This window comes from Chlamydotis macqueenii, chromosome 8 (genome assembly GCF_036417535.1).
Source record: "Chlamydotis macqueenii isolate bChlMac1 chromosome 8, bChlMac1.mat, whole genome shotgun sequence".
NCBI lineage: Eukaryota > Metazoa > Chordata > Aves > Otidiformes > Otididae > Chlamydotis > Chlamydotis macqueenii.
In genome coordinates this window covers 37,245,333-37,271,837 of record NC_141563.1, presented here as the reverse complement: position 1 = coordinate 37,271,837, position 26,505 = coordinate 37,245,333, and the positions used below count along the sequence as shown (strand labels likewise).

The following is a 26,505-nucleotide window of genomic DNA, read 5'->3' as shown; positions in this document are numbered from 1 at the left end:
CTCACGCATGCTTTTTTTTTTAATTTTTTTTTTTTTTTTTTAAAGGCCTGTAGAGTGCTTCATACTTAGCTTGGAAAATGGCACTAATAAGCTGGTGCTTTTTCAGAGGGCGGTTATGGCCCCCATCCAGAAACAACACGCAGCTGAGCTAACCGGGAACGTTCCCATTGTAAAACTGGGCACAAATACCAAGCGCAGAACCAAATGATGGCACAGAAACTTTCCAGATGGCAGCGGGGGGATGCAGAGTAGGTGTGCTGAACTTGCAGCAGCTCCAGGTCCATGAATCGGGGTCGGAATTTAAAAGGAGGGAGGAAAGGAAAAGGGTATTTTTCCCCTCACGCTGTTCCAGGCTTTTTATTTGGAGCTGTGTCCCTCCAAGTTCAGTGAATATTGCTGCTGGGCTTGCTTTGCAAATGGCGTCCTGCTGTGTATCCGCAAGATTAGTAAGCCTGGATTCCTTCTTTTAAGGAAAGATTGCTGTACGTGTTCTAGAAAGTAGAGAGTTAACAAAGAAGCCACAGGTCAATAATTGATAAAGTAAGCCATAACTTCTACTATCGTTCTTATTTACGAGAATGTGGCTCTTCCCGTTTCATGATTTAGCCTGTGCATGCAGGGTCACACGAAGTGACACCGGAGCAGGGCAGTGTTTTAAACTGGACTTAGTTAATCGTAAAAGTTAGAACTTCTTAAAACTGCTAACGCTGCTTTCCTAGGAAAAAAAAAAAAAGACTTCACTCTCTAGCTGGCAATCGAGCAAGATGAGAAAGGGCGGCGAGCGCCGCTTCCCCGAGCCGTGCCGGGAGCGGGCCCCGCACCAATGGCGCCAGCCCAGGGTGCTGCGGGTCGGGCACCCGCTCACCGGGCAGCCGGGCTGTGCGGGCATTTACTGGCACTTCATCACCCGGCTGCGGCCCCGAGCAGGGCGAGAACCGAGCCGCCAGCCCCGTCCCGCCCCCGCCGCGCCGCCTGGCCTCTCCCCTCCCCTCCCCTCAGGGCGGGAAGGGCCGCCCGCCGCCCGCCTCCCGCTTTTTAGCGGCTGCCGCCCGCCGCGCCTCGGCGCAGCGCTGCCCGCCGCCATGGGCCGGCCCCTCGCCGCCCCGCCGCCGTAGTCCGGCGGGATGAGCCGCTGGCCGCAGTGCCGGGGCGGCCCCAACGGCAGCGAGCCCGGCGCCATGAGGCAGCGGGGCAACGGGACGGGGCGGGCGGAGGAGGGCTGCGGCGCCGTCTCGGTGGTTTTCCCGCTGACCATGATGATCACGGGCATCGTGGGCAATGCCCTGGCCATGCTGCTGGTGTCCCGCAGCTACCGGGCCAAGGAGAGCCGGCGGAAGCGATCCTTCCTGCTGTGCATCGGCTCCCTGGCGCTCACCGACCTGCTGGGGCAGCTGCTGACCAGCCCCATCGTCATCTCCGTCTACCTGTCCGACCGCGCCTGGCACGCCGTCGACCCCTCGGGCCACCTCTGCGCCTTCTTCGGCTTCAGCATGACCGTCTTCGGCCTCTGCCCGCTCTTCATTGCCAGCGCCATGGCCGTGGAGAGGACGCTGGCCATCCGCGCGCCGCACTGGTACGCCAGCCACATGAAGACGCGGGTGACGAAGACGGTGCTGCTCGGCATCTGGCTGGCCGTGTTCGCCTTCGCCCTCCTGCCCATCGCCGGCCTGGGCCGCTACTCGCTGCAGTGGCCTGGCACCTGGTGCTTCATCAGCACCGGTGACAGCCAGCTGACCGGGGGCCGCCTCTTCGCCTCCGCCTTCGCCGTCCTGGGGCTCCTCTCCCTCGTGGTGACGGTGGCCTGCAACCTGGCCACCATCGAGGCTTTGGTGTCTCGCTGTCGGACCAAAGCGACCACGTCGCGCTCCAGCAAGCAGTGGGGGCGAATCGCCACGGAGACGCTGATCCAGCTCTTGGGGATCATGTGTGTCCTCTCGGCATGCTGGTCACCGCTGCTGGTAGGTGGCCTCGCCGTCCGCCGTGGGTTAATGGCCGTGGGCAGGAGGCAGGGTGGGAGGCACCGGGTTCAGGTGGATGCTGTGGCCGTGAACGGCTTCGGAGGAAAGGCAGCGGGGACAGGGACAGAGCCTGGGGATGTCGGGTGTGGAAGGCTGGTAGGTGAGAACCTGGGAGAGGTCGAAGAGCTGAAGCACAGTGTATTTGGAAAAGTAAGACCAAGGAACCTGAGTAGGAAGGAGGGACGATGAGGAAAACGAGTCTTGTACGGAGAAGAAAGGCAGGCGGTGAGGAAACTGCGGGTGTGGGACTGGAGCCAGCAGCGCTCGTGGCACAGAGCCGCGGGTGCCGGGCAGAGTTGAGGGGAGGGGGAGCGGCTGGCGGTGGTGTGGCACACTGAGGACTCTGCCTGGCACAGCCCCACCGGCAGATTTTTACCTGCTTGCCAGCACCCCAGGGGTCTGGAGGTGACGGGACGCAGAGACCCAGAACCTGCTGCTTCCTCCTCTAGGGGAACCTGTCAGGAAGTTTTTCGAGACCTTACTGTGATGGAGCCCTGTGCCCATGGGAAAGAGCCATTTACAATTCTTTGTTTGCTCCCACCTTGTCGCAAAACTTACTTGGGTGCTTTCTGAGAAAAGGTACAGCTTGTGACTTTGCCCTCTGCTGTGACTGTGCCCTCTGGTTTTCAGCAGATTGCTCCCTGTATCTTCTTTATGGCAGCATTCTGGGCTTTTTGTTTCTTTTTTTTTAAAAAAAGTCACTTGTGTTTCTTTCCACTGTTTTGTCTTTCCTGACTTATGCCCTTTCCTTCTTTCTCGTCAAACCGGGGTAAACCCCTCCTCCTCATTTAGGAGCAGGGGAGGCTGAATCCACAGACACGCCTGGGAGCCCAGTACCTCATATAAAAAGGGCAGCTTATTCTGCTGTCAGAGGATAGTATGATTTTGGGGAAAGTTTGTACTTGGGATCCGTAAGCAGGAAAGGGCTGAAGCTAGCTGTGGTAATTTTGAAGTTATGTGAGAGGAACTTTTTGGCCGGAGAAGGATTTTTCTTCTCTCTTGTGCACAGAGAACTTGAGCTCTTGTTGATGGGGCTGTGATGAGGAATGGCTGGCAAAGCGAACGGCCAATGGCAATGAGGTAAAAATAGAAAACAAATTAATTTTAGTCATATTATCCTTGTAGATTAATTAAACTTCCACCAAATCTCCAAAATATCCCTGCCCCCAAGAAACTGAGAGGCTGTAGGTTAACTTTCTAGAGATCATTAACAGCTGTGACGAAAGTAAAATAGGAAACCACGCTGAAACCTTAGTGAGAACTTGTGAGCAAAGAGCAACGTTCCGCTCCTCAGACCGCGAGGAACGGTAGATTTGGTGAGTCAAGCCAGCGGAGCGCCCCGTCGCTGTGGCTGGGTGTCCGAGCAGCGGTTGCGGGCGGCCCCGGACCCCTTGGCTGGCCGCTGCCCTTGCTGTGGCGCGTCCTGCTCTCCGCTGCCTGTGCGGTTAAGTCCTAAGGGAAAACAGTAGGGTTTCTTTGTTTTACGGAAGTTAACTGTTGCGCGCTCATCTGTAATTAAAAGGAGGAAAAAGTTAGGAGGCAGTCAGTCGATGGAGGAGGTTGGTTTGCCTCTCAGTCCTCGTTGTTGCAGTCTTTCCGTTGGGAAGCAGGTTCTGCCCTGCCCGCCGCAGCCGAGCCCTCGCCCCGCCCGGGGCCGCGGAGCTGTTGCATCTGGGGGTTCAACCAGCCCTGCAGCACCGAGAGAAAATCTCCGAGGTGAGGGATGCTTCTTCTCTTCCCTCAGAACCTGAGTACTCAGCAAAAGCCCTGGGGGGGCAGCAACACTTGAAGGCACATGACTTGCTCTGTGGAGTTCTGCGAAACCGCTCTGTCTAGTCAGCGTGTTCTCCAGCCCTCTTGTTCTCAAAATCGAGTCGTGACTGCAGAAGGGTTTTATACATGCGCTCCAACTTTTTCTGTCTGACTGCGAAGTACAGATTAGCAGCAAGAGGGCAGATTTTTGGAGAAGTGACCATGGAGTAATGCAAGTGCATTTTCAGTGAAAGCTGGATTATAGAACTCGTTTAACCTATTGCTGCGTGATCATGTGAGAAATCTAGCTGAAACAAGAATCGAGGGATTTTCAGGTGAAATTTTGGGGTTTTTGGGATTTTCAGGTGAAATTTTGGGTTTTTAAAAAAAATAAATCTGAGTTTTATAACTGAGAACTGACAGATTCTAACACTATTACTGTTAGGAAAACAATGCCCTTTTACACAGACAGTGTTTTTAAACTTGATCTGTTGTTGAAAATTATGAAATCCAGTGTGATTTAACAGAAAAGTGAGACTTCTGACTAGTGACTGCGCTCTGTACGGCTTAACGAAGCGTCCCGCCTTTTCCTGGTTGGGCTTGGTTTGGTGGAAGAGAAGAAGCGCGTACGTAACGCAGGCATCGCCTCCCTTTGCTGTGCACTCAGGATCTCACTTGAGCTCAGCACAGAGAACCCGGGAAGACGCTCCACTTAAAATCAAATATTGCTGTATCGTAAGTGGGTTCCAGCTCTTGCTAATCTTTTATTTATTTTGGTGCCCAACTGTGGAGCATAACGGTAGGACTAAACTGACGGCAGGCTGAAATGGGTCTGAGGTAGGAGAGAGGCAGCCATGCCTTGGTTGCACAGAAACCCCAGCGCAGCAGAACTGAGTCCTAAAAATGTAATGAGACGGAATTACAATGCTGCTTTTAAAACAAGGTGGCACATGACTGTAGGTATTGATAGCCATTACAAGGAGATATGTCCTCTGCATCGTGGCTTTCCGGGGTTCACTCACCACAGCGGCTGTTTGTATTTCATCAGGAGAATCCTCTGTTCCTCCTACGACTCGCTCCTCTGTGTGCAAGAGAATCATTTCAGCAACAGATTAGGGCCAGCGGGAGAGGAGAAGCAGTGTGAGAGGATGGATCCTCCTGTCTTCATGATGCGTAGAGAAGGTGCTTGGTTTTTTGGAAGCTATCTCAAAAAAAGATTTTGCATTCTGGGACCAGGAATTTCCCATCAGATTCTCACCCCACGTTCCAGACCAGCTACGCAGCTCTTGCTGGTCTGAAAAATGTGCCCCTTTAAGCACAGCAGCTGTTTTATTCCCCGTCTTTTCCTGCAGATAGCAGCAGTTTCCAACGTAGTTTGTGAAACTGGAACAATACCGTTGGGAAAGTTTTTGTCAGGTTGTTGTTTTTTTTCCCTGACTACAATGGAAGCTGCTGTAAACTGTTTGCAGTACGTTAGTGAGCTGCCTGGGCGTCCCCGAGGTAACGCAGGCTGCCCGCGATGTGTTTAGCTCGTGGCAATACATCAGAGTGACGGCTGCCCGCTGGGCGCCTCTGAAACAGCCCCGAGAAGTTCCTGTGTGCTACAGCCCAGCTTTGTCCAACGCGCTGTGACGATACCTCGCGCAACGCGTCGCCTTGGCTGTACGTGAAAAGCAGAGCAGTGGAGGTTTAATGCTGTTATGAAACTGCGTTCTGTGAGAACAGTAAAGTTTTATCTACTCTTGCTGAATAAATACAATTACCAACTGTATAACCGTAGGCATTTCCAGCCAAGTTTTTTATTGGCATACATTTTGTAGTTCCCTTTATTCCACCTGATGTTTTCCCTCTACCTTTTGCAGTCTTTCTTTTAATTCATCTAGAAGACCAGTACAGGCCATGACAAACAACCTCTAAGGGTATCAAACGCGTACAATTTCCAGTAGAGCCATTGTTAGTCCCACCGATATTCCAGTAAAGGAATATTATATAATAAAAACAAAAATAAGCAGCAGTTGTCTGCTTGGGAAACGTATTTTATTAGCCTAATATTTTTGTGGCTCCATGGGTTCGCTGACAAAAGAACAGGACACCAAGGTCTGCCAAACAAGGGTCACTGCGGAGTTCCCAAAGGAAGGGCTGCTCTGGGAGAAAGTAATCCCAGTCCTGGGAACGCCAAGCGCGCTGTGGTTTCCAGTGGCTGCAGCGTGGGCACAGCGTGGTCCCGTAATTCTGCGGCTCTTTGTGGCGCGGTACTGCTACCAATGGTTGCTTCTTTCCGTTTGATTTAAATGAAATGGAGTAGATGCAATACTCAACTGTTTCTATTTAGAGAAACAAAAACAATTCTGCTTTGCTGCCTGAGCTGCCCTGCCTTCCGGACTCATCTGAGTCTTTCCAAGGTCAACACATGGTTATTGATCTGGCACCCAGAATATCCCTTCGGATGGAAAAACCCTCCCCCGAAGCCCCCGCTCCTGGTGATTCTTGCCCTGACTGTCCCAGTTGCTGGGGACAGCAGCAGGCCAGATGTGACCTTGCTGGGTGACACGCCGATCTGAAGACAGCCTTCTGTGGGAAAACCTCGGCTGGGCTCACTCGGCGTGTGTGGCTGCGGCTGCGGGTTGTCTTGGTCGCTCGAAGGGCTGAAGTCGAGAAGTCGGACAGGGCTGTGAGTAATTGACTGCACGTCCCGTCCCTCGGGCTGTTCCCTGCGCTCTCAGGCCTGGCTGCCAGTTCGTTTGGTGTGTGGCACCAGTGACCTTGCAAGGACAGGGGTTAGATGTGCGTCGGAGCCGTTGCGCAGAGGCGTCCATCACATCAAAATGCGTTGGACCTACTGCATCTCGGTTCTGCAGGACTTCCAGACTGTCGGTTCAGGCAGGGTCTTCACGGCACGCCCAGGAGAGGTGTGCAAGCAGAGAAAGGGCCTGTCCGGGAAACGTTCGGTGTTCAATAGCCCTGTCCTCAGGGCGCGGCGTGGCACGCGGGCCCTAGCCACGGCTTCCCACGTGTCAGGTCCCTCCACGCCTCCGTCCGTGGTGGGAGCCGGTGTCCAGCGAGAAGGCCTGACATACGTTAGGAAGCACGCCCCGTCCTCGCGTCAGCTCTGCCTCCACACGCGGGAGCTTCGCTGTGCGTCGCAGCCAGGTGTAAGAGCACCGGTGTTTTCCCCATTGCACAGCTGACACGCTCGTCGTTTGGCAGCAAGTTGCACGGCAGGTGCCTGCTCAGCAGATGTTCTGGTCCCCGTGTTCATGTGCCGCTGGAAGAAACACTGCAATACAAAATCTAACGTAGCTCGTCTGTAGAGAAGCAACTAAAAGCCTCTAAAGTGATACATTTTTAAGCAGCTGTAGTTGGTACAGGAAGCTCAGGAGAAAACTTTAGACAACAGATACCGACTGAACCGTGGAAAATTATATCTGTCTGAGATCTTTCAGAACGTGGTTCATACTTCCCCTGGTTGTACAGTAGTTCAGGAGAGCACCGCCAGCTCTGGTGACCAGCTTTAAATGAAGAAAAAAAACCAACAAAACCTCACCTTTTTCACCTGAGTAAGCAGCAGGCTGTTAACAAAACCAGTGCTGCTGCGGCTGGAGCGCTGAGCTGGAGATCCCAAGCTGGGCTCTTTCCCAGTCGCGGGGTGTCTGAGAGCTGGAAAGCGAGTTTATGTTGTAATTTGGAAAATGAGGATGTGCAAAGTAGGGTTGTTTCAGTTGATGGGATCATTACAGTGCAGCCTTTGGTTTGTAAATCTTTCAGAGATTGTAAGCCTCGTAGCAGCCCCGAAGGAAAATGCGTCCTCCCTGCTGCCTGTACCGTACCAGCAGCACCTATCTTCACCAACACTTGGAAGTACAAGCAATAAAATGGCCTTAAAGGACAGATTTGGGGGTGCAAGTATTCATACTGCCTCTTCTGCAGCATTTCTGCATACGTGAGTGACTGTTGGGGACCAGGGCTCACGTTCTGCCGTGCGCCATCCGCGTGGTACCCACGGCGGGACCCCGGCAGCCCCGTGCCGCGTAACTGGTTTGGTAAATCGAGGTGCTGCCCTGCCTGCTGGCGCGGAATGGCCCCCAGATCGGCCTGCAGTAGCCTTTGGCTGCCAGGCCAGGGCTCGCTGATCTGTGCTGCGAGGCGCGGGAGACACCCGGTACGGACGCTGCTGCGCGTGAAGCGTTTTGCAGCGTGCGCGGTGTCTCTCGGCCGTGCCGGTCCGGGTGCCGCGGGAAACGGATTCCGAACTACATCGCTCTGCTCACGAGGGAGCTGAACCGAGGGCGAAAGGGGGAGATACAGGCAGGTTAACACAAAATGCAGTCTGTGGTTTTTGACAAAAGAAAACTTTTTTTTTTCTGTTGACTTAAAATATTTTCTTGACTCCTAGCCCCAAATCTTAATTAATCCTTTTCTTTTAATTCGGCTCAGTTCATAAGCAGAACAGTTCACCTTAAAATCAAATTCTAAAATTTAGAAGTCATAGAATAAAAAAGCTTTAATAAAACGAGGACGTTTTTGTATTTGAAAATCTTTTTTCTGACATTTACTGCTCAGAACATAATTTTGTGGAGCCCTACTCAGGAGTTATTCAGCTGTTCCTTGTAATTGTGATAATACGATCATGCTAAAATGAGTGCCTTGAAGCGAATTTTGCAAGGTCGGTAGTTTCACTTTCCAGCCCGGGCCATCCTGAACCTGTAGGCTTTAGCACACAGCTTTCTGGTGGGTCTCAGGCGGGGAGGCAGCGTGTGCTGCCCTATTCGAGCATGAGATCTGTAAATAGATCTGGCTGAGAGCTGAGCGGTGCCGTGTGCGTCACGCGTTTTACACACACACACACTGAGCTGCTCTCCGAGTGCTCTGATCAGTTTGAACTGGATGAGGGAGGACAAAAATTCTCGTCAGGATTTTGTCTGTGGAGACATTGGCATAGAAGGATAGGTAAGAGCCTCTTAACGTGTACCGCTTTTCCTCTGACTCCTCTTAGGTAACGATGCTGAAGATGATCTTCAGCCACACGTTTGAACACTGCAAGGGGTTCTCCGGTGGAGCCCAAAGCTCAGAACTGCACAAAGAATGCAATTTCTTCTTGACAGCCGTGCGTCTGGCCTCACTAAACCAGATACTGGATCCGTGGGTTTACCTGCTGCTCAGGAAGATCCTGCTGCGGAAGTTCTGTCAGGCAGCCAGCGCCGTCTCCAAGTGCTCCAACAGCGAGTGGAAGGAGAGATCCATCACCTTGTCAGAGGAGATCCGACGGACAGCGGCGTGAAGGGACACTGAGCCGTTTGCGTGGAAACTGCTTTTGCCAACGAGTGGTTCCAGATCTTACTGTGAATTGGGGCGTCTGTAACACGTTAGCATCTGCAGCCGTAGCTGAAAATGCTGTTACTGGGTGGACTTGGAGTTGCCAAATAATTATTTATCCAATGTGCCAAAAATTCTCAGATACAGAAGAGGGAACTGATTTTGTTTCTACATTCTGTTGTTAATTGCTGTTTGTGACTCAGCTGCAGAACGTGACGTTGTGTGTGCCTAAAGTAGAGTCTGGAGGGAATTCGCTTGCGTTGAGGCAGAAGAAGTGGTTTTCCTATCAGGGATGCTTGGAACAGGTTCAACAGATTAAATTACCAGAGAGCCTCTCCTTTGTCTATCTTAATGCTAAGATTATCGGCTTCAGAGTCCTTCTTCTTCCTTTTTTCTGGAGGGACAAGGGGAGAAAGGGGCAAAAGACAGAGGAATTAAAGGAAGACAAAATTAGGAGACTTTACTGGGATTTCAGTGGCTTAAAACTGAAATGTTGTGCTGTACCGACGATGGTGCATCGTTCTCTTTGAGAAGGGAAGGTAGCACGAGTCTCGTGATGCGTGGATTTGTCCTGACAAACCCTCGCTGTGGGTGAAGGCTGAAGTAAGCTCATCTGCTGCGGGGCGGGGGGGGTAGCGCTGGGGCAAACAGCACAAGTGGGAAATCTATGAGGTTTTTTTTTGTTTAATAGCAGCCTGTTTGTACCCAGGCACAACAAGAATTGCTGTTTGCAAAGCGCACTGTAAAACTGCTTTGAGCAGATGGCGAGAGCGATAAACAGGTTGTGAGAAACAGTAAATGCTCTTCTTCCTGGAGATGAATGGCAGAGCCAAAAATACTGGGTTTGTGTGAGTTGTTTACTGGGAAATGCACGTGTCCAGGAATAAAATGAACATCAAATGATTTTTCAGTAGTGGGGATGACACTCAAACTTCTTCATTACTAAAATGTCCTATAAAGTGGCCAAAATACTGCTCCAAAATAGTTTATTTCTTCTTTCCTCCAAAAAGACAAATTTGAGGAATACGGCAGCTTTGGAAATTTGGGAAATGAGGTGGACTGGAAGAGGCGGTTGAGTTGTGTGCATTAGTCACATCTTTCCCCCCGGTAGCTGTCAGGTTTTGTTGGAAAACTGACTTCTGATCCCTTGGTGTCACACCTGGAGTTTATTTTCTAAAGGGCTGTGGTTTTTCCTCCTTTTCCTCCCCCTTTTGCAGATGGCAGCCTGTAACGTCTCCTGTTTCAGGGCCCCTCGGGTGAAGTCAAACGCCAATACAACACAACACAGTTACGGTGTAGCTGTGCGCCATGTACCATGTGCCATATCGTAGCGAATTCAGGGGCCTTAGAGGCGAATGGAATCCTGCGTCTGCTAGGAATTTATTGCACAGAACCCTTATTTTTACTCCTCTTCCTTTGTCTAGAAAAGTAGCTACTCAAAAGAGAAACTGGCTACTCACTTTTGTTCTGCTACAGCCTTGCTTAATTCCTTATCTTTGTATCAGTCAAAAAAAAAAGTCATCTGTCAGCAGAAGCCACTGCCTACGTCATAATTTTATCCGGGTGCCGTTTGAGCGCAACCTAAAAGCTAATGTCTTACTTAATTCAGAGCCAGCCTACTGCCACGTTTTGTAGGGTCCCGCCTTTCTTTTGTCAGTCTCATCAGCTTCTGCAGTTTGCTGCAATAAATTCCTTTGTCAGTTACGAGTCGCCTGCATCCGTCAGGCTGCGGGACCCCGCGCTCGGAGCCGCGCGGCCGTGAGCTGGTGCGAAGGTCCCATCCGCCGTGCCTGCCCGTCGGCAGCGCTGCCAGCCCCGGTTCCTCTCCTCATCAGCACTTCGGGGAACGCGGTGAAAGAAATTCTCCTCGTTCTCTTTGGGAAAGTGCCTTGCAGGTTTCATAGTTTGTTTAAAACGTTATTTTGAAATAGAAGCAGCCTGTTCTTCTGTCCAGAGGATTCTGTTGTTCGGTTTATGTACATTAGCTTTTAAAAACAAATAAACAAGCCCCGTTGCTTGTAAAATATGTCGAGATGACCTGAGCAGTTAGACGGAATCGTTCTTCATCCAGACATTTCTGAGCAGCAGCGCTTCCAGAGCGCACAGCGTCTCTGGGATCCCGAGGGAGGCAGCGAGGGAGAAGCTCTGCTGGGAAGAGGGCATCGATCCCCTTTTCTCAGCTCTCTCGCAGCGCCGAGAGGAGAGCACAGGTTTTTCCTGCACGCGGGCAATCGAAGGTGGAAATGAGAGCAGCTCGGACGTGGCGCTGTGGGAGGGGACCCTTGCTCAGATCTGGAGTGGGCATGGCCTTCGTGTTCCTGAGGGTCAGGGGGGGCTTCACTGTAGTTCACTGAAAATAATTTTGTTATGCCTTTTCTTAGAGAAAGAGGACACGCACTGTTATATTTGGCAAAAGGCGGTTCTGTCCATCCTTGGGTGCGGTGACATGAAGAAGGTACTTTAAATAGCAGAAAATGGGAAAGAATGTCTGCTTTAATTTGTTTACAGAGAAGGAGCTGAAGCACTATTGCCAGCCACGGCTGCCGTAGCGGGACGTGGCTGGGGGAACGCACTTTCAAACAGGACTTCAAAGAGCTTTAGCGTAAATGAAAGCTGTTCTTTCCCGGTTCCTTGAGTGGGAAGGTGTATTTCTGTTGCATTTCTTTAAAGATGCCTTTTATGTGATGTGTTTAAATTCCACTACAGTAGTATTTCTGTACTGGTCTTCACGTGTTGTACTTCTGACAAAGGTGTTCTGGGAGCTGTAGTTATGGAAAGGTGATTTTGAGATCATTGTTTGCCTTAAAAACTGGCTTGTTTGTGTTCAAATCGGTGTGTGTTGTATCGGTCAGAATAAACGTTTGGCAGAATAACCGGTCTCCGTTTCCTTGGCTGCCCTTGCCTGGGACACAGTGTCGCAGCCGTTCCGATCAGCCCGGGAACGTGCCCGTCCGTGGCCGCCCACGCAGCGGGTCCGTCCCGGCGAGCGCAGCCACCGGGCGCTCGCCCACCTTCCTCCCCGCTGCCCGCTCCAGACGGAGGGTGCTGGACCCTAAGGCAATTCAGTAACGGCCTTCCCGTGAGGGGTTAAGCGAGTTTTGCAAAACCACCGCCTGCTGATAGAACGCCACGGGTCTGGGCAGGTTTACGCGGAGCAGATTTAATCTGCGCAGCCTTCCAGCTCGTGACCTTGGCCCGTGGGAACCGCGCTGCGCCACCGAGGAAGGCCGCGTCGCTGGGCTGCGTCGCTGTGCTGCGCCTGCCTCGCCGCACGCCACGCTCACGCCTCTCGAGCGCTCGGCAGGGAAAGCAGGGCCGGGACCCCCGAGCACCCCAAATCGGGGGCCCAGCACCGTGTCTGGAGCGTCCCAGCCAAGCCATGGGGCAGAGCCTGCGTGGGTGCCCATCCGCAGCCCCTCTCGCCAAGGGTGTGCCCACATTTTTTACATTGTTTTACTTTTTTTTTTTTTTTAATGTTAACACAAACCTTTTGAGCTTCTAGAGCAGATTTATACAGAAGAGCAGCGACTCCACCGATGCGCTGGAAGCATCGTTAGGATGGGCAAACCCAAGCCACCATCACAACAGGATTCGGTGTGCTCCTCCAGCAAGCCAATGAAACGTCACCGGGTGTTGCTCCCAAGTTAAATGACCTTCAGAAGAGAAATAGCAAATGATTATATCCAATTTCTCCTTATTTCAAACTCCCTTACTGCTCCATGGACTCACAGCGGTTGCCACGCAGCAGTACTGCAACCCAGCATGGACTGGCAGTCCAGAGAAGCGGCCACAGCAGAGAGGCACCCAGCGAAGCTCGCCTTTCATATTACAGCTTTTCTTGGCTCCCGGCCTGGAGGGAGACTCTCCTGGAAAAAGGATTCCTGCATCCAGGCCTTCCTGAAGAGTGCCGTGGGTGGGTAGAAACCCGTTTATCCTGTAAACCTCTCCTGCAGCTGGAGTTAACCTCAGCAGTCAGCGGAAACCTTGAAAGCGCTGCTCTGCAGCCAATGGTATCAACAGCACCTTTATTTAAATTTCCTCCACCTGGACGAACTGGAAATACTCACCATCGCTTCGTTTTATCCATGAGTGTGCAAACGTCGGGTCCTACCGGGTGAGAGCGAAGGGAGACACCTGCCACCCCAGCAGCCAGAGAAGCACGTGAGGAGCAAAGCCAGGGCTTCAGGAGGCCGGGACGGCCCAGCGGCAGCGGTCGGTAAAGCGTGAATCACTCCCCAAAAGAGCGGGACAAAACTGGTGAGGAGGAGGTGTTGGGCACCTGAACTGGCCTGGTGTGCTGAGGTTAAACCCCAGATACCCGGGAGATCCCCTGCTAATTGCCACATTTTCTAAATTTAAACATAAACTTCGGACAGCAAGAGTGACAAATCCCAAATTATGCTTTTTACCGTTCACTTGAGGTTTGTATATGACGTTAAATAATGTAAAAGAGCAACTTCATAGCACACTGGTCAAAGCCTGAGGGTTTGTAAGGGCAACGGCAGCTGAGCGTGAGCCCTCTCCGATGGCCACCACAGGCAGGTGACACGTGGAGGCCGGACCCCACTGCCGTCCCTCGCCGTGCCGCAGGGCTCTTCAGCGGCGTCGCTGGGGCAGAGCCGGGCCTGTGCCACCAGAAAGTCACCCTGCAGCCCGCCGCGCCCGGCCTCCACCTTGGAGTGTGAGTTTTTAAGCAGAATACAGAAAGGAGGAGTCTTTCAAATTTGGTGGGAAGCGGGTGAAGAAACGCCTGGCCACCTCGCCTCCAACCCGCGGAGCCTCGAGCCTGGGGTTTCCATCTATCAGCTAGTTTGATCTCAGATTTAAACAAAACAAAACAAAACCAAAGAAACTATGTTAAAGAAAGCAGGATGCAAGAGAGCGTGAAAGGCGCGAAATGGCAGAGGGGGAACCACAGAAGGCAAATCTATTTTATCTTGAGCAGCAGCAGGAAGAGCGACGGCCGATCGGCCTGGTTGCCCGGAGACAGCAGAAAGCTCCCCAAACGCGCGCTCTGCCCGGATAAACGGCGTTTTCAAGGTGCACGAGCCTCTGCCCGGAGCTACGGGAGCTTCCATGGGATGCAAAGTGCGGTTTAGAGGCTCAAATCCCGCTCAGGCTCCCTCGCTGAGGTTTCCACCCAGAAGAGCTGACCCTGGGCTCAGGCATCCCCGCCAGCCGCGTCGTCCCCGGCCCCCAGCCGCGGCCCTCGGCTCCCCGCGCGGGGCCCAGCGCACCCGGGGGGAAGCCGGCAGCGGTTTTCCTCGTGCTTCCTCCAGCTGCGGCTCATCGTAAGCCTCCGTGCAGAGCCCGGGCCGGTGCTCGGTCTCGCGGGGGGCACGTCCCGGCTCTCAGGGTGCAGGCGCTGCCCCGTTTTTGTTCAACAGATCCCCCAACACAACAAAAAAATTAAATGCGATGGATGTATTTTTGACGATGTGGAAACGAGTGGTTTAAGAAAACTGTTCTGACAAGTTATAAACACAGTGACAAGGCAGGAGATAACGATTTTCAAATAAATGTGTGGTACCGGGTTACCAGAGGCATCGACAAAATGGCCTTGGGGTGAGCTGAGCTCTGTCGGAAGCGGGCGCGTCAGCCTGCCTGCGGGTGAGGTGCTCAATATTCGGTATTTTAGATCACGCCAATGCCGTAAAAGATTCGGGACAGGGCTGGATCACCCGCGAGCTGCACACCCAAGGCTGCTTTCCACAAGCAGCTGCGTTGTGTGGACACAAGGTCGCGCGTCCCAGCTCCCACGGGCCGCCTGCGAGGGGAAAGGAAGGAATATCTGCACACCGGGGTGCAAAGGGACGAAGAGCCATCCTCCAGCTCCAGCGCCCAGGAATCGCGGGGACTTGCACTAAAGCAATAACCCAAACTTGGCTCGCAAAACAACCGCTTGCAATCCATGGGCTTCTCCTGTCCAGCAGGCCTGGGCCTGGTGGATCTTTTCCAAAAACTCTTGGCAAGAGCGACGGGACCGGAAAGGTATTTACAGGCCGTGTCCTGCGGATCGCCGCCGATTTATGGGGACTGAAATCACCGTGTAGCTCACGGGAATTAATATTCCTGAGATGCCTGCTTTGAGCTGGCCGGCTGCGTCCCTGCCCCTTTCTGTGCTTTATTAATCTGCAGCCATTTCGCTTGAGAACAACAAGTTATAAATTAACCGGCTGCTACTTTTACGATTTCCTAGGTTTTTCTTGGCAGAGATATGGGCACTGTGGTGAGCACGGTGCTGGGGGCTCTGCAGAACAGGGTCAGGGCTCGTCCTGGCTTCAGCGAACGGCGGCAAGTTCTTCCCCGGCGCTGGGCAGCGGCAGTGCCCGCAACGCTACTGCTGGGCTCTGTTTTCCTCGCTGTTTCCGTTCCGCCTGGGAAGTGCAAAGCCAAGTTTTCCGTTTCTGTCAGGATTTGATTCTTGCCCTTCCCCAGCGTTGCCTGTGAACATAGGGAGCACCAGCATCCCACCCGTGGCATCTGAGCAGCCACGGAGTCCCGGTGCAGGGCGAGAGCGGCAGCGGCCGGCGGCACGAAGCCGGCAGCGTGAAGCCGGCAGCGCGCTCTGAAGCGGTGGCAGAGCAGGACTTTGGGCTGGGGATTTGCTTGGATCTGTAGCTCCGAGCTGTTCCCGGCTGACCCCAGCCCGTGGCAGTCCCCTGGCTTCCCTCTGGACATGTCAGATTTTTCAGGAATGAAGTCGAAAAGCAGAATTCTGCCTGCCGGCGTCTGTCGCAGCAGACCCCGACCGCGATGCTAACAGGGGATGCGCAGAAATTCAGCCCTCGTTTTGTCCACTGCAGAACAGAAAAGAACCGCTTTGAGCATAAAATATGTTAAATATGTTCAAATGCATTTTATTGAGGACAATGTATTTATATTTTGGGCCGCTTTGTTTTGATAATAAACTGCAGCAAAGGATAGAAGCCCCAGCCACTCTGACTTTCTGTAAACATACTGATTTAACAACCCTGCCCACCCTTCCACACGCAGGCCGTTTGCGCAGAGGGCAGCCGCAGTTATTGCACGCGTCCATTAGGAAAAATAAATTCCGCGTTTATAGAGGCTGGTGGGCTTGCAGATGAAAAGGAGTATACACTCTGTTTTAGAGTGACTTTATAGTGTGAAGACCTAATTCCCAACAATTTGTGGTTTATATGAGTTGGAGTCAGCTGGATTTTGCCTGATGTATCTGCAATTCACTGGCTCTGAACGTGCGCAGGCTTTGACGGACAGAGAGCAAACCACGCCTAGAAACCCTCCACCCACACTTAGGCAAGGTTTTGTCCCATCCTGCCAGCCTTCCCAGTCTCTCCTGCCGGGAGAGCTGTCACCGCAGCCCGAGAGCAGGGAGACGTTCCGCTGCAGCCGGGACCGAGCCCACCTGCCCAGCGCGGCTGCGGGGTGGGCAGCCACCCATGCCGCCGCGCTGACCCGCCCCCGGGCGTCACAGCCTGCTGATGCTTCCTACCTGCCTCGACCGCCGCCTCCCTCCATCTTCTTGCAGGCATCTCGTTTAGCAGAATAAAATGGAACGAGGTTCAGTGGCTCAAGACTAAAACCAGGGTTTGAAGTTGTAATTTAGGTGCTATGCATGGAAAAGAGTGAACGTGGCTCCAAACCAAAACCACCAGATGTGACAGAGTCTGTGTCGCCTGGAGCCGTCAAATCCTGACTCCTCCTCAGAAGAGGACAGGTAAAGCCTCCTCGCACTAAGCCACCTCTCTGCCCTTTCTGGTCTTCAGAAGTTGCTCGTTTTTCTGTTACATCTCTGCTGTTACCTTGTGTGTAATGAAGCAGGGCAGTGTCGCTAATTTACAGGGACTGGGTGTGTCAAAACGCTCTGGGAGTACACGATTTAGCCTCAGAATAACCAGGTTTCTCCCCATCCTTTCCTTTTCACGCTGTTGCTGTTGATCTTTGGAAGGCCCTTCACAGGAAGGTGACTGCCCTGGTTCTGGCCAGGACAGAGTTACTTTTCACCTGAGCTGGGAGAGGAGCTGGAGCTGGTGGCCCTGGGGCTGGGCACACAGCTGGGACAGCTTCCCAGTCACCCAACAGCTGGGGTAATTTACCCAGATCGGCCCAGGGGCTCTTCCATCCCATGGTGTCGGCTCAGGGTATAAAGTGGGGGGTGCTGGGGGGCAGCTTTGGCTGCTGGGGAGGGAGCTGGGTGTCAGGATCCCCTGTGAGCTGCTACAGTGTAAGTGACCTGCTTAAGGATTTTCTGTTATTGATTTTGTTTTCCCTCTCTGTTTTCTCTTCCTCTGCTGTTCTGTTAGACTCTTTTTATCCCAGCCCATGGGTTTTGCCTTTCTTCTTGTCCCAGTTCTCCTCCCCATCCCACTGTGCGGGCAGGGAGGGGAGGAGTGAATGAGCGAGCGACTGCGTGGTATTTTGGCTGCCGAGTGGAGCTCAACTGCAACAATGAGACAGGGCTACAGACTGCAAATTACTGTTCTACCCAACTGGAGTGTTCCCTTCATCAGACATCTCCGCAGTCCGCCCCCTCCTGAGCCAGCACAGCAGAAGAAAGCCTCGGCACTGCCGACTTCAGTGGCCAACTTCAACTGGAGCCTTTTAATGACCATGTCTTATCTGAACCATAACAATAACAAAACAATCTCTGCTTTGCTGAAGAACGTCCTTTGAACTCGGCTGGCCGCTGTCCTCAGAAGCAGTCCGCGCTGCTGGAGATGCCAGCCCAATGTCACGGCCAGAGCAGCGATAAAGCAGCCCGACAGGTTAAACCTCCGGATAAATTTGCTTTGTGAAGGGCAAGAACTTATTTTCCTGTCTGTCCCCTGCCAAGGCTGCCACGTCCTCCCCAAAGGTGACAAGCGAGGACACATCCTCACTGACCGCAGAAGGACGTTGTGTTTGCTGTGGTGGCTGCCAGCAGTGCCCAGCCTGGAGGATGGCCAGCGAAAGGTTTCTTCCACGGGCTCTTTCTCAAACTCCCTAAGGCAGGCACCAGCTCGTGGTTTATCAGCCCAAAGGTCAGTTCAGGCTCTACAAAGCCCTGCAGCGAAGCGTCGCGTTACTGGAGCACATCTTTTTCCATGGCCAGGTACGGAGGCATCTTCAAGACAGCTTGAGAGCAACCTCCAGAGACAACTGAGGGTACAGACCCACTTAACGTCACATTTAAAATAAGGCTGGAGACATTTTTCTATATATATAACTTTAAAAATCCATAAAGATCAACCCAGACCTGAATTATTTCAGATCATCTTAACTCACACACACCCTTTACAGTCCTACAGCTCAGCCACAGGCCAAAATCCTGGGGGAGCACATCTTGGGTTATGGAAATGCTCTGCAACCAGACAGAGAGGTCTGCAGGAGACATACACCATCCCGACTCCATCAGAAGTCCATAAATCTCTGCCGGCCCGCGGTATGACAGCATTTCACCTGGTGGCAAAATGTATTTCTAGTCTTAAAATGGCCGTTCCAGAGTCTCATAAGCTGATCAGAAATTTAATAAAGGTGTCATTGTGGTTGCTTTTAGGAAGTTCAATAAACTGAGTTTTATCGATTATTTTTCTTATTCAATGCATGCGCAGTTCTCCGGTATCTGCTGCTGCTGCTGCCTAATTAAACCAGGCATTTGGTGTGTGATGAATGTCAGTACATCCTCACTGAGGAGCTGCTGACGGAGCGTTGCCCCTCGTCTCCCCCGTGGGACTCGAGAGACGAGGACAGCAGTGTTGGCAAGGGCTGCTCGCGTCGTGACCGCGTCGACACGGACCTGCAACGCATACAAATCCCGCGAATCCATGCGAGCTGTCTGTGCGCCCTCCTCCGTGCTCGGAATACAATTTGGTTTTTTTTTTTCATAAAGAGCAATTCCACAGGGGACTTTGGAAACCAGCGCTTCGATGCATCGTTTGCTAAGGAGATGATGCCTCCTCTTGTCCACCACTAAAGATCTCTTCGTTGTTATTTTGGCGGTTGTTTTTGGTTAGAAACCCACATATAGGTGACTGCTCAGCTCCGTAAGCCACCACAGCAGCACTAGCATAAAGCTTTTCCACGGCCCGTGTTCAAAGCTCGGCTCTCTGAGCCCCAAGGTGCTCCGTGTCCCTGCCAGCCAGCAGCTCTGGCACAGAGTCCCCGCGTTCCTGCGCACCCGCCACCACAAACCGGCCAAACCCACCTCCATCCCACTGCTGGCGGGCGATGGGCACCGCACACCCTGAAAATCCGGCCCAGGGTCTGCAGCTGGTATTTTAGGACTCGGAAACCAAGATTTTGCTCAAAGAAACATTCTGAGCATTACTGCCCTGGGCACCGGTGCTGTGTGTGGTGTGGGGCGATGGCTCCTGCATCCAGGAGAGCACCAGCAGCCAGCTGCCCACAGCCCTGTGCTGGACATGGCTCCGTGGGGCCGGCTACGTGCTGCCAGGCACCCAGGAGCGTTTATCCTGGAATAAACAAATCCATCAGGCAGCAATATTCAAACACCAGCAGCCTGCCCCTCCGGCCCCCGCACCCCTCTCGGTGTGCGCCCCGAGCCCTGTCGCCAGGCCGGACCCCACGGTGACAGCTCCTGGAGCTGGGAGAGGGGCTGGGGCTGCAGATGCCCGATCCCCTCTGTGCTGGCACAGTCCTGGCCCTTCACCCTGGGCTGAATCACGAAGGGCTGCCGTGGTCTGGTAACAGCTCCTGAACCCTTGCTCCCCCAGTTACAGACTGGGACAGGATACAGCAAAGCCACGCGCACCAGTGCACGGCGTGGGCTCAACCAGTGCATCGCCGGAGCTGGGCTGGCGCATCACAGGAGTCTGATCAGCGCATGGTGCAAGCGTGGCCGATGCATGGCACAAGCGTGGCCAAGCAGCCGTAGGCCATCAGCATCCTCACATCTGCACATGGCCGTCAGCAAAACGTCCTGCTAAACGCAGTCCTAAGGTGAAAAAGACGCTGTAGAGCCTGCGCCCGCCCGTGGTCCGCACCCACGCTGGGTGGGCAGCGGCAGAAGGCCCCGTGCCCCATCCCTCCCCTCCGCGCTCGCAGCCCAGCTGCCCCGGTGGAACTGCTCCGAGCCCCGGGCCCTCTCCAGCCGCTGCGGAGACGGAGGCGTCGGGGAGCCTGGCAGGGTTTGGTTTTATCACCAGCTCCGCCCCGAGCGTGGTTTTGACGCTTGATTTATCAGATAGTCAGAAACCTGACGGCTGCAGTTAGTTTACTCGCACCCTCGTTTGGGGAAAAACACAAACCCAAAAAGGCACTGGATGCCGCTGCCAAAGCAGCTCTGTTTGTCTCCCCCATCCCCTCCCTCGCTTTTAAAACCTCCCCAGCGGGGTTCGGCCCCGTTCCCCCGGCCCCTTCTCCGTGTTGACATAGCAGAATTATCCGAGTGGCTGGAAATGAGTTATTATAGCAGCTATGTCAATAAATTAGTTTGATTACAGCAACAGTGTTGAAGTTAATAATTCAACCGATATTTTGCCGGACAATGCAGCCATTGCCCGCTATCGACAGGCTTTATCGTGTCGCTTGGTCTCAGGCTCTCTTTTACATTAAGCATCTCAAAATGAATTACAGGATCACGCTGCACGCTCCCTGCTCCCGGTGCTCTGCCCCCCGCCTCTGCTCCGTTAAGTCAGAAAGTTTGTGCTTTTGGGATAAAATGATATTGCTCTTAACTGCGGTACTGTTTTCACAGGGAATGCTGCTTTGCGGTGACGGGTGAGCAGCGTCTCGCCGTGCCAGGCTGGGGGCTGGCCAAAGCTGGGGGATGTTGCCCACCTTTGTCTTTGCTGCAGCCATTATTTGAGCATGGGTCGAACCCCTCTACGTCGGCATACATTTTGGAAACCCTCCACGTCGCGCAGCATCCCGACGAGCGGCTGGTGCCAGCGCCCGTCCCCAAACGCAGCATGCCCACGCTGGTAAACGAAGAGGACAGGTACTGCAAATTCCTGCTGTGTCCTGGCACGAGGACACAGGGCCGGGTGGCCGTGGCCGGGCAGATCTGTCACCAGCGTCACCAGCATCCCCAGCTGTCCTGCTGGGATGGGAGCCAGCGCTGAGCTGTTCCCTGCGGGCAGGGACCTGGGCTAGCTGCAAAACAGATGCTGTGGGACGCTGCAAGCCATCTCTGTCTTTGTGTTTTCACCCCAAACCAGGTAAATCAGTAGGTGACTCCAAAGCTTCTCGCGGTTCCAGCAGTGATATCTGGCAGTAACTCCAAACTGCCGCGTTGGTTAATCTGCCATTTTGAAATGCCCCAGCGAGCAAGGCAAATGCAACGTGAGCCGCTTTCTTTGTTTGGGAATGGGCCTGCTCAGCGTTAGGGTGTCACTCCGTTCCCACACCGCCCCTTCTGCCGCTCCGCGTGGGCCCGCAGATCCCTGCGCCGGCCCGAGGGCTCTCGGTGAGGGCGTGGGACCGGATCGGGGGGCATGGGCTGGGAGCCACGCCTGAGCCCAGAAACCTGTGCAGCGGTTTGGGAAACACCAGTTAATATTTTACAGAATATTTTGCGGTGATAGGGCCCCATGACGGGGGGAAGGTCTCGTGCTCAGGCAGGGTCTGCTTCCCCCGCTTTGCCCCCTGCGCTGGGCTGGCTCCACTGCCCACGCTCACCCCGGCACGGGACCCCCTGCTATGGGGGCACCTGAACGAGCTGTCCTTGCTCAGAAGGCTACCGAGCCGCCTGGGCCTGAGTTATCCTTGGTTTGTGCCGTCTGGCAATGAAATTTGAAATTGAATCACTTATACGATGCAAGTGAGCCCATCCTGAGCTCCCAAGTGAAAAGCTGCGAGGGGCTGGGGTCACAGCAGTTCCCACCGACCCCCCGTAATCAATAGGGAACGGCAGCACCAGTGTGCCCAGGCCCGGCTGCCCTGCCCGCTCCTGCGGGTCCCCGGCTCTGCAGAAACACGGCTTGAAATCCATAAAGCCATTAGGGTTTCCTGAGAGAGCTCCCCGGTTCGTAAAACCACGCAGCAAGCCGAGCGTTTCCCCACCTGCCTCCCGGAGCGGAAGCGCGGCTGCGTCGCTGCCGTTCTGAACACTTCGGTGTCACGGGGTAGCAGAGCTGCCGCCAAATTCTGACGCAAGCCTCAGGTTTGAGCCATCACAAAGCTTCCAGCGTCCCTGAAGGAGGGATCCAGCCCCAGGCTGTGGAGCCTAGGGCAAAGCTGGGGCAGTGCCACTACCAGGGCCTGGGGGTCCTTTTTACATCCCCTCCCAAATCCATGGGACCATCGTTCCCAGTTTCTGCTTCCACCGCGGCGGGACACAGGAGGGGCTGGCTGCTGGGGTGTGCCGGGATGGATGGGGCCAGCCAGGCTCTGCCGCCGGCACCTGGCGCGTTTCGGCTCCAGGTCCTCCTCGGAGCTTCAGGTCCCTTCGTGGCCCTCGCTGGGCACTTGCGGCCCCTGTCGCTGCGTGCCGCGTAAACGTTTAGGAATACCGCTGCATCGTGCTGTCCTTTTCTTCCCTGAAGTAACTGGGGCAAGCAATAGCGCGGAAGATAAAAGCTGTTAACCCCAAGAGGGATTTTGTGCAAGCATGACCTTCAGATTTTGCGTCGCCAGCAGCAGATGCGACGTGAAGCCCCCTCCCCGTTGGACATTCCCCATCTGCGTTCCCGGTACCACGTCTCCCGAGACGTGCCCCGGCTTCATGCCAGGCACGCCCTTTCCCGGACTGGGAGCCCGCCGCTGCCGCTGCCGCCCTTGCGAAAGGGCAGTGAGGGTGCACGGGCCGGCGTGCCAAGGGCCGGCGTGCCAAGGGCCGGTGTGCCGTGGCAGGCAGTGGGCTGTCACCACGGCCCCAGCCACGGCGCTTGCCCTCATGGCTGTCACTGTCACCACCCGGTTGCAGGGGTTTTATTCCCAAAGCACTGCAGTTTATCCACGCAAGGACACTGGAGTTTGGGCCTGGTTATAGCTGCGTGCTGGAAACGCCAGCGCTGCAGTGCCAGACAATTGCCTTCCCACCGGTTTTCTCCCATTTTTGCATCCAGCAGCCATGGACATCCAGCAGAAGCCCCGCAGCCGGGTAAGGCCCCATCAGATCCCACCTGAAGCTGTTCGGGAGGTGCGTCAAGTGTCCCAGTTCTCTGCTTTGAAAGAGAATTTTGTGCTTACAGTCACTGTCCGTAGCTTTCACGGCGTGTTTTGCCGGTAGTGGAGCTGATGCAGGTGACAGAAGATTCGGACGCGTCAGTGAGGCTGGACAAAGCACGGCTGGAAGAACAACCCCTGTACGCCTTCCGTTGACGTGTGCTGGAGGCTGGTAAAGCTTGTTTTTCATCTTAGCTGTTTGTCAGCAATCCTTTTTTCTCTAGGACGCAATGTTACTTTGGCAATGCTCCTTAGAGGGATCTGTGCTGAAACACTGAAGACGTTTCCTAACGGGGCCTGGCAGGCTCCCCGAGATGCCGGTTGTGCAATGAGGAGGGCGATCATTAATTACCGTCCCGCGCAGGACCCGCCGGCGGCCGGAGCGGAGTTCTGCTCCTCCAGACATCTCCTGAGCACCGGCTGGTGAGCGGGGGGACACGAGGCCACCCCAGCTGCCTTGCCTGGGCCTGGCAGTGGGACCTCACCCCCACACCCTCCGAATTCCGCAGGCTTGCGGGCAGGGAGCTCGGCTCGGCAGCGGGAGCGCAGGGCAGGAGCGGCTTCACGCCACTGCCGTGCTCAGCGGTGATGCCCCAGCAGCTCTAAAACCAGGGGGTCTGGCTCGCTAGCGCTTTAGTTTCATTATTTCCCATTAAAAAGTGCTCTCCCTCCTAGAAAGCTGCTGCTTTATGGTAGAGGGGATAAAGCACTGAAAAAAAGCATTAACAGGGAGAAAGCTTTGACAATGCCTGGATAGCATCAACGTTTCAGGTCTTTATTTAAATATTGAGCATGTGGGCATTCAGCTTTGCGTACTTGCAGAGAAAAAGGAATCCGGTAACCACGGCGGGAGAGGCCGACAGCGGCCCTCGCTGCCAGGAGCGGTGCGGAGCCTCTGAAACGCAACCCGGCTGCACGTGGAAATTATCAAGGTGAAAAAATTCCCCAGAACAGCCGTAAAGGGGTCACAGCAAAGCACGTCGCAGAACTTCACTCTTCATGAGCAAGCCCAACATTGAAAATTTCTTGTCAGAAAGCCGGGCAGGCCACGGAGGTAGCGTGTGGCCCGGGGGCCGGGCTCCTGGCAGAGGCGGCTCATCAGCTCGGTGCGAGATGCCGCCCATCTCTGTTCCATTTTAAGGTCTGACTTAAACAGCGATTCCTGTTTTCTGCTAAAAACCGGAATACCGTACAGCGTATTGCAACACGGCGGTCCTCTCGGAAACCTTCTCTTTCCTCCCTTTGGCACCGGCACGGGGCTGTCGTAGGCCCTGACAAGCCGAAGCGCAGGAGTTGCACCTTGGATTTCCCAGAAGCACCGTAAATTAAGCACGAGAGCAACACTTTATTCCTTTTTTGGGAAGCCTTGAACGAAGGATTTTTTATCTCCACCGAAATATCTCTGCTGCTCACCAGCTGGTAACAAATCCTCCCCCTCCGGCGGCAGAGGAGAGCCCAGCCCGGGAAGGCTGAGGCTGAGTCAGCAGAGGATTTATTCGCACGTTGCTTGCTATTTACAGGGTTTTAAAATTAAGTTTTCTAACCTTACTTAACGACCCAGTACGTTTCATTTCCAACGTGCAGGTAATGAGGATTTCCGAGGCAGAGCAGGCCAGCGGTGCCCCGTTCGACGCATGGTCGCAAAATGCCGTTCTGACGCCCTGGGATGAAAACGTTTACCTATTTTTTTCAATCCAATGTTGCTTTTTTCCCTTGTTTGTCACGCACTGTGAAGGTAGCCGTGACTGCTTTCACTCGCCTGTCTGTTAAGAACTGTCGGAGCTCATGACACGTGTCACGTCGCGTGCCAGACGATGGAAGCTGCCGGTGGCAGAGAGGAGCAGCCTGGGCACCCGGTCGTCGCCTGCTCGCTGGAGCGGAAGGTTTCTCCCTTCCACAATGTCCTGCTCAAAGCCACCCGGGGAGCAACACAGCCTCAAGGGTCTGGATTTCCGGGAAACTGGAGTACCTGGAAAGGGCGTTATCTGGCTGCGGCTCAGAGGCGCTAAATCATCGGGAGCCGGTGTCACAACACCTCGAGAGGCTGCAGCGTTCAGCTGAGGACAGATTTGATCAGACGAAGTACAAATGCACCCTGTGCCACACCCAACCTTTCTTTTCACGCACATGTGTTGTTTGTTTTGGTTTCTGTGTCCCTCATCAGATCGTCACACAGATTTTTTGCAGTGTGATTCGATGGTTGATATTTTATCTCTGTCTATTGGTTTTCTGATCTTTCTCCAAAGACTTTAAATGATGGAGAGCTGGACTAGGAGGCCAAGGAAAAGCTGCTGGCTTTTCCCGAGGGCTGGGGCCAGACTGAAATTAAGCCAGTGTTGTAAGCACCAAAGAAAGAGAATAGTTGTGGGTTGGTTTTTTTTTAATTTTCACTTTCAAATGCAGCATTGATGGTTGGACCTGGTGATCTTGGAGGTCTTTTCCAACCTTAGAGATTCCTGACGGGTACTTGGTGGCCTCACGCATCTCTCCTCCGCACCCACGCATGTGCCCCGGGAGGAGGGGGGAGCTGCCAGTCCCCTGTTGCCCCTGTTTTCCAGGTTTTGGAGACTTGCCCTGCACCCTGGTTTCTCTCTTCATTAAACCATGGCAAGAGTAAGTGTTCACTTTTGTTAATGCCATGCTGCGTGTGTCTCTGCTATACCGGTATTTCACTGATGTGTGTGTAAACGCACACGTACATGGTTATAAGAAAAGTCCAAATATCAAATAGAACATGAATGGGTCAATTAGCAGGTTCTTTCTTATTTTTTCTTATAAAAATGATAATGATCTCTCATGCGTTCCCCATCTGCAGACCACACTGGTGCGTATGCTGTAATTTGGGCAGGGTGCTGCACCTCCAGACAGTCACAGCAGCTGAATTCCCCCTGGAAGTGCAGAAGGTCCTCTCAAAGGGTCGAGGCAAGGCTCACGCCTTCCTTCTCTCGCTTGCCGCGGCTTGTGCTAAGAAACCAAGGCGTGCAGAAACAGCAGTGGGTTTGGCACAGCATGGTGCTGGCTTACCGAAAACAAGCCCCGCTGTAATTAGGACGCCTGGCAGCCCTTCTGCTCTGAAATGTGTGTGCTAACAACCCCCGTCTTCTTCCTGGCGTTCGCCGCAGTCCTGAGGCAGAGCAGTTACTGGATCCAGACATCTCATCTCATAATTTAGCCCATTTTCACCCTGTGAGAGCCATCCCACTGCAAACATAAGGCGCTCGCAAACAGCAGCAGCGCTTCCAACGCCATGGCCAACCGCCAGCGTCCCTTAACGAACAGCTCGGCCACCAGCACGGCACTCAGGGACATTGGTCATTACCATCGCTCTAGGATC

The 26,505-nt window shown here is 53.9% G+C and overlaps 2 protein-coding genes across 4 annotated transcripts in view; both read left to right on the top strand.

Moving 5' to 3' along the window:
• NEGR1 (neuronal growth regulator 1) overlaps nucleotides 1-26,505 on the top strand; it is a 726,879-nt gene that overhangs the window by 328,190 nt on the left and 372,184 nt on the right. The window lies entirely within an intron of this gene.
• Nucleotides 1,125-11,960, top strand: PTGER3 (prostaglandin E receptor 3). The gene is made up of 2 exons (XM_010124326.2): nucleotides 1,125-1,958; nucleotides 8,764-11,960. Exons 1-2 carry the CDS (start codon nucleotides 1,125-1,127, stop codon nucleotides 9,046-9,048), a joined length of 1,119 nt encoding a protein of 372 aa, XP_010122628.2. The 3' UTR covers nucleotides 9,049-11,960.

Coding starts and splice junctions, on each gene's coding strand:
- PTGER3 (XM_010124326.2), top strand. CDS start 1,125: ATGAGCCGCTGGCCGCAGTGCCGGGGCGGCCCCAACGGCAGCGAGCCC. Junction 1,959..8,763: donor CATGCTGGTCACCGCTGCTG/GTAGGTGGCCTC, acceptor GACTCCTCTTAG/GTAACGATGCTGAAGATGAT.